The following is a 7,325-nucleotide window of genomic DNA, read 5'->3' on the forward strand; positions in this document are numbered from 1 at the left end:
GGAATTGCTTTGGCCACCTCCTACCCCTTAATCTCTAGAAGAGGAGGGCTTAAGAATGGTGGGTGTGATGCCCAGGGGTAGGAATCTGACCAGAGCCCAGCAGAGCCGTCAGGATCCTGGTCCCATGGGTGAAATGAGTACATCATAGAGAGGACCACAGCAGAACTGCAACCTTTCGTTTGCACAGTTCTTTTGTTTTGTTTTTTTGATGCGGAGTCTCGGTCTGTCGCCCAGGCTGGAGTGCAGTGGTGCGATCTTGGCTCACTGCAAGCTCCGCCTCCCGGGTTCACACCATTCTTCTGCCTCAGCCTCCCGAGTAGCTGGGACTACAGGTGCCGCCACTATGCCCAGCTAATTTTTTGTATCTTTAGTAGAGACAGGGTTTCACAGTGTTAGCCGGGAAGGTCTTGATCTCCTGACCTCGTGATCTGCCTGCCTCGGCCTCCCAAAGTGCTGGGATTACAGGTGTGAGCCACCGTGCCCAGCCCGGTTGTATAGATTCTGAAGCCACTCACTAAATACGAAGAAATCATTTATGATACTATGCAGACCATGGAGAACACAACAGACTCTAGATTTGAATAATTTATTCTAACAAAAGTATAAAGTATGGAAAATTAGTGTCTATGAATCATTTCAGAGAGTAGAGCAAGTTTCACACTAGCAGATTTCAGATTTTAGCACCTTTGAAAAGAAATACTCAGAGTTAAGACAAGTGGCAACGCAGGCTGCAGGTGACCTACAGGGATACTCATCTGACTTCGGTGCCGTTCACATCACAGTGTGGTCATTTGGTTTTTTCCTCTACATTGTGAGAGTGCCACAAAACACTTAAAGAGAACAAGGAAGGAGTTCACTGAATTCATGGCTGGTGGTTAGAGGATGAACTAGAGACAAAAGGAGAAAGGCCATAGGCTGAACTGCAGGTCAGATAGACAGTCCGAAGGCGCTGACGATGCAGTACATGGTCTTATTCTCCCATCGCACAGTGCAGCTCCCTGCGGGAGGGAAGAGAGCAGCATTTAAGGCAGGGAAAGCTGGGGGACCACGTTTTACTCACAATAAGGCCAACAGTCAAGTACCTATAGGCTACACAAAGAACCTTGGCAAGTCTATTATGTTTTAAAAGGCTGATAAACATGCATTGCATTCAAAGATAAGAAACGTCCAGTCACATATTTCACACAACAAAACTTCACAAACATGAATGAAAATCATACCGTCAGTAGAGCTGTCCCAGAAGCAGGAACTTGCTGTGTGTAATCCCGCCCCATTCTTCTGCATGATTACACAGGTCACTTAAGTTAAAACAAATTTTTATTAGAGAAGTCTACTGGGTAACACAAATACCATTCTGTCCCTTCTTTTTTTTTTTTTGAGATGGAGTCTCACTCTGTCGCCCAGGCTGGAGTGCAGTGGCGCGATCTCGGCTCACTGCAACCTCCGCCCCTCCAGGTTTAAGCAATTCTCCGCCTCAGCCTCCGGAGTAGCTGGGATTACAGGCACGTGCCACCATGCCCAGCTAATTTTTTGTATTTTTAGTAGAGATGGGGTTTCACCATCTTGGCCAGGCTGGTCTTGATCTCCTGACCTCGTGATCCACCTGCCTCGGCCTCCCAAAGTGCTGGGATTACAGGCGTGAGCCACCACGCCCGGCCCATTCTGTCCACTTTTAGCAAAAGTACATAGCTCCACATGGTTGATTTCTCAATAAAAATTACAGGGACAGATTGCCTCGTCTCACTACACTGACAAATTATAGGTGATCCTTGACTTACAGTGTCCCATAAACCCATCATAAATGGACAATATATAAAAATTAAGTTGCAAACGCACTTAATACCCTGGTAAGTCCATCATAAAGTTGAAAAATCCTAAGTTGAACCACTGTTAAGTTGGGGGCTGTCTGTACACGTTCCCTCTCCTCTCCACTTGTTCTAAAAGCATCTGATGGGACTTCCTGTAAGATCCCGCTTCACAAATGCCCTGCAATTGTACCAGCAGCCAAACGGTCAAGTGTATGCTAACGTATGCTACACACACGACTGACTCCCACCAGGAGCCTTCCTTGAGGTGGGGCCACGTTAGCTGTTGTTTCTGGTACTGGATGCCCCTCTGATCAGTGTTAAAAAACCATCCCTCAAATATACAAGAAACAAAAATCCATTACCGATGTATTTAAACGGTTTTCCCAGCTTGGTGAGTTGGCTTAAAGTTTGTTCTACTACATTTGTGGTCCACTGGTTCACTTTGCTGTGTTGATAAGCGTTACCACCAATTGCGCTTTCTATAGCCTAGAAAACAAAGCACAAAGCGCGTCCCGATTAACCAAACGCACCCACACCACCTTTCAATCAGGAACTGACAGCATCCCAAGAAGTGATTTATGAAAAGTTTATTTTTAATCATGAGGGTGCCTTTGCAAATACACCTTCTGATAGTATTATATTTCATTTAAATGTTTGAAATTTGCTTTAAAAATTCATGGTCTGTCAAATTATTTACACATTTTGACCTAATACTTACACTTAATGTTCACTACTACTATTAATATTTAGAGATAAGCAATACATTTTTTTTTCCTGTTGAGGCTAGAAAATATTTTGCCATTCATTTCTTAAAGGTATATTACTTTTATCTACTACTATCTAATATATACTAATACTACATATTAGATGAATTGTATTATTTGTACAACTGACAATATACAAACCTATCCAAATAATCATGTATTAAAAAATACTTTTATCCAGCATTGTTTGGGAACAGGTTACCATGTTAAGTGCATTTTTCAGATAACTAAAAGCCCTTTATATTCCAAAATTTATTTTAGGTTTATGATGAAATTTTTTAAATTTGATTTTTCTGAGGCAGGGTCTCCTTCTGTTGCCCAGGCTGGAGAGCAGTGATGCAATCTTGGCTCACTGCAGCCTCGACCTCTGGCGCTCAAGCAGTCCTCCCACCTCAGCTTCCCTAGTAGCTGGGACTGCAGGCATGTGCCACCATGCCTGGCTAGTTTTTTGTAGAGATGGGGTCTTGCTCTGTTGCCCAGGCTGCTGTCAAATGCCTGGGCTCAATTGATCCTCCTGCCTCAGCCTCCTGAAGTGCTGGGATTGCAGGCATAAGCCACAGCACCCAGCCCAACTTTTCTCCTTTATTATATGCTTACTTCTTTTTCTATGCTATATTCTTTGGGGGTTATCTGACAATGCAAGGCTCACTGTCGCTGTTCTTGCTAAGCTTATCGCTATGATACTGCCATTGTGTGATTTTCCGGGTTTTTCAGCATCAGCTCCCCTTTCACATGGATGCCAGTGTGCTTGCATCTCAGCAACTTTCTTCTCTACCCCTAACTTGCTGTGCTAGAAACCAGGAACCTGAGTTTGTATGACAGTTATGACCTAAAGTGAAAATAACAACATTCAGTAAGGGCCAAGGTCTGTCCTCAGACAGGCAGAGCAAACCAGCAGTCCGGGGATCTGAGCTGTGCATAGTGGGGACGGACTGGTATCTGATGCCTGGGGCTTAGATCCAGTGACCTTGCTTTTGAGGACCTAAAACCTCCCTAGGTCACTGTGATTTCTACCTACAGACCTGCCGATCATCTCCCTGGGACTCTGAGTAGTCACATTACACACAGGGCCGGCTTACTTCTTGTCCTCTGCCACTGTGCTCCCTCCCAGCTCAGAGGCTGCAAGAGGGCTGGGGGGCCAGACGTCCCAGTTTAAGAGGACAGTGGTATTACTAGACCTGGGCATTGTCAAAAGGTGGGGGGGCTTTGTTCAAGCTAAACCTCTCCCTCCGCCAGCTCTCCCTCCGCACATACTTTGAAATTCAGTTTTTCAAGGAGGAGGGAACTCTCCACCAATTTTGGACCTGCGCAAATTGACTACTACCCAATATTTAGGGTCACTTGAGTACAGAATCACCTGTAGCCCCCGCAATAGGGGGGAATGGGGAATGTGCACTGCCCCCACTTCCCACGGGGCCTTGTCCCCTCTTTTTACTGCATTACCCCTACTTCTACTCATTCTTCAGATTTCAGCTCGAAATGGTCCCTGAACTCCCTGGGTGGGTCACATTCCCCGTTCAATGCTCTCACAGCACCACCACTAGTGGCACTTACCACACAGCAAATGCAGGCTGACACTTTCCAGCGGGACTGTTTGATGTGTCTGCCCTGCCCGGCCCTCAGCTGTAAACTCCAGGAGGGTCCATGCCCTGCCTGCTCCCTCAGTGTGTACTTTCTGAATGAATAACAAACATCCCTTCTGTCTCTCTTCCTGTTTATGATCAATAGCACAATAAAGTGTGAAGTTTAGAAATGTAAGAAAAGTAAGCATATAGGCCCCAAACTGGATCACCAGGTCCAGAATAACTGAAAGTTGACTGTTCAATTTTCTTACACTCACTCTTTCTTCATTCAACCCTGGAGACACTTATTTGTATGCCAGGAGTCTTTTATGCTTAAAAGATTATAGAATCAAGTCTTGGTGATATTCAGGAATAATGCTATGTACATAAAATTCCTTGTCTGATTTAAAATATGTAATTTGCATAATATAGAAGCAATTCTTAACTAGCTATTTGCTGAAGTAAAAACTGTTATATGAAACACCAAAACACACAGACTTGGTCCAAACAATTCCAAAATAGTATTTAAAACACATTATTTTCTCTAATATAAGCCATTAATCAAACATTTAAGAAGTGAGCATTTATCCTCTTACCTCTTTTACAATGTTGCTCACTTCATCAACAACAAAAGCAGTCTGCAAGGAAGAACATTCAGTTAAGTTTATTTAAAAGATATTTCCACTACATCGATAAATGCAAATTTACGTAATGAACATAATTTAGAAATGAAGACCTTAGAAATAATCTAAGAAGGCCGGGCGTGGTGGCTCAAGCCTGTAATCCCAGCACTTTGGGAGGCCGAGACGGGCAGATCACAAGGTCAGGAGATCGAGACCATCCTGGCTAACACGGTGAAACCCCGTCTCTACTAAAAATACAAAAAATTAGCCGGGCGAGGTGGCGGCGCCTGTAGTCCCAGCTACTCGGGAGGCTGAGGCAGGAGAATGGCGTGAACCCGGGAGGCGGAGCTTGCAGTGAGCTGAGATCCGGCCACTGCACTCCAGCCTGGGTGACAGAGCAAGACTCCGTCTCAAAAAAAAAAAAAAAAAAAAGAAATAATCTAAGTAGACTGTTCACTTTAGCAAAGATGGATGGCATTACAGTCTTCAGAAACCAGAAGACTAGAATACATGTACATAATTTAAAGGTGTTCTGTTTTATTTATTTATTTTTGAGACAGAGTGTTGCTTTGTAGACCAGGCTGGAACACAGTGGCATGATCTCGGCTCACTGCAATCTCCACCTGCCAGGTTCAAGTGATACTCCTGCTTCAGTCTCCCAAGTAACTGGGATTACAGGTGTCCTCCACCACACCCAGCTAATTTTCGTATTTTTAGTAGAGATGGGGGTTTCACCATGTTGGCCAGGCTGGTCTCAAACTCCTGATCTCAGGTGATCCTCCCACCTCAGCCTCCCAAAGAGGTGGGATTACAGGCATGAGCCACCTACCCGGCCCTGTTTTGTTTTAATCATGCCACAATCTAAGACTTCACTTTAAACTAAAATTCATTCTCTTCTTCCATTTCAACTGACTGCTAGAATCATTAACCAATCAAGAGGCTTCATGAGTTGGCTGATTTTTTGTATAAATTAACTGAAGCTGCTGAAGCAATCCATTTAAGATGTAATTCTCTCTTCCATGATGTTAACTGATTAGGAAGCCTGACCTTGAGGAAATTTTTTTTAAAGCACCATTAAAGCACCATTAGTTGTCAAATGTACAATGATTATATTATTTCCAGGTAATTATTTTTCTTTCCCAGTGATGCCCTCCTACTCCAGGACTAACCACCATCTGCCAGCATGGCCGTTCTCCGTCAGCGTCTGGATGACTCGGGAGGTGACCTGCCTGCAGTAATCTAGTGCCAGGAGTATAGTTTTCTTAGTTTTCCTTTTACACATGGTAGATCTGAATGGGTAAAAGGTCACCCTGAAAATAACATCAGTCAGGCACTTGACTGCCAATGTGCTCCTCACATGAGCACAAGCGTTTAAAGTTACTGCTGAGTCCCAGGAAAGGTACGCAGCTCTGGACATGCCTTCAAGAGGGCAATCCCCCGGGGCCCTCAAGTCAACGTGCATCCTGGGGGAATCAAGGCAGAGAACCCTGACTTGGCAGTGAGTCTTCCTCCCTGCCTGGCTGCTGTCCACTGCAGGCCCTGCCCTTTCTTTTTAGGGCGACCGGTCAGGAGCTGACTGTCCGAAGCCACCTCACTTGCTGTACTCAGAAGTCGGACTTGGAAACAAAACCAACTCACGGAGTGAATGACAGTTTGCAACATCTTAGAGATTAAGTCATTTCTGGAAGCTTAAAGGAGACTTCCAAGTGACTACGGTGACCTTAATCACAAAGGAAAGGCACTGTATCACCTCCCATACGGTTACAGTACGAAAAAGGTTGAGGGACATCTTAGAGAATTTTTAGTGGGAAGTAGAGAGTTGTATTGAATCCAGTGGAGAGTTTTAACTTCTCCAAGAAAGATGAATGGTGAGTTGAGAGAATACTTACAAAGGCCCAGGCATCTACATGAAATTAGAAGAGATGTAGAAAAGGCTGCTAAGAGGCTGCTGGGAGGACCAGAACGGGCCATTCAGTAAATACCTAAGACATGCCTACTACAAGACAGGCATGGTCTCCACCTCCCAGGGCTTCCATCCCAGGTGGAACACTCATCACTCTGTCCAGCCCCTTCATTTTACACATATGCAATTGAGATCTCGAATAACGAAGCCACTTAGCCACCTCATTTGTGGGAGTCAGAATCGGACTGTAGTATTAAGCGCTTTCCTTTACAAAGCGATTTCTTTTTTAGAACAGTTTTACTCGATATTACTATCATACATTTTCCAATATTATATTAGCAACAGTTTAAGGGCAAAGGCTTTTTCTTTGCCAGCTGCTCCTGAATCAGGTCTTCTCGTCACTATTCACTTGGTTGCCATCAGCATTCAAACACTGATTATGTCATTGTCACAGGAAGTGTGTGCTAGTTAGGAAATCAGATCAAAACTGAAACTCTACAATCAGTCCTTAAGTTTTACTTTTATTTTCCCTGAAAACATTCCTCGTTAAACTAAATTTCTTTTCTTTTTTTTTTGTTTTTTGAGACGGAGTTTCGCTCTTGTTGCCCAGGCTGGAGTGCAATGGTGCGATCTCGGCTCACAGCAACCTCTGCCTCCCAGGTTCA

At 44.3% G+C, this 7,325-nt stretch overlaps 1 protein-coding gene across 4 annotated transcripts in view; it reads right to left on the minus strand.

The window, feature by feature from the left end:
- Window positions 1–572: 572 nt before the first annotated feature.
- DYNLT1 (dynein, light chain, Tctex-type 1) overlaps window positions 573–7,325 on the minus strand; it is a 7,971-nt gene continuing 1,218 nt past the window's right edge. Inside the window, exons 2-5 of one of the 4 annotated variants that reach the window (XM_011952768.1) lie at window positions 4,731–4,772; window positions 2,171–2,294; window positions 1,221–1,278; window positions 573–998 (exon numbers count right to left, since the gene is read on the minus strand). In XM_011952768.1, coding sequence (XP_011808158.1) covers window positions 1,223–1,278; window positions 2,171–2,294; window positions 4,731–4,772 — 222 coding nt within the window. In that variant the 3' untranslated portion in view covers window positions 573–998; window positions 1,221–1,222. Of the gene's footprint in view, window positions 1,299–2,170; window positions 2,295–4,730; window positions 4,773–7,325 lie in introns of all 4 variants that reach the window. The other 3 variants (XM_011952765.1, XM_011952767.1, XM_011952764.1) reach the window with 3 other exon arrangements.

Source organism: Colobus angolensis, unplaced genomic scaffold (genome assembly GCF_000951035.1).
Source record: "Colobus angolensis palliatus isolate OR3802 unplaced genomic scaffold, Cang.pa_1.0 Scaffold35, whole genome shotgun sequence".
In the NCBI taxonomy this organism is placed as follows: Eukaryota; Metazoa; Chordata; class Mammalia; order Primates; family Cercopithecidae; genus Colobus; species Colobus angolensis.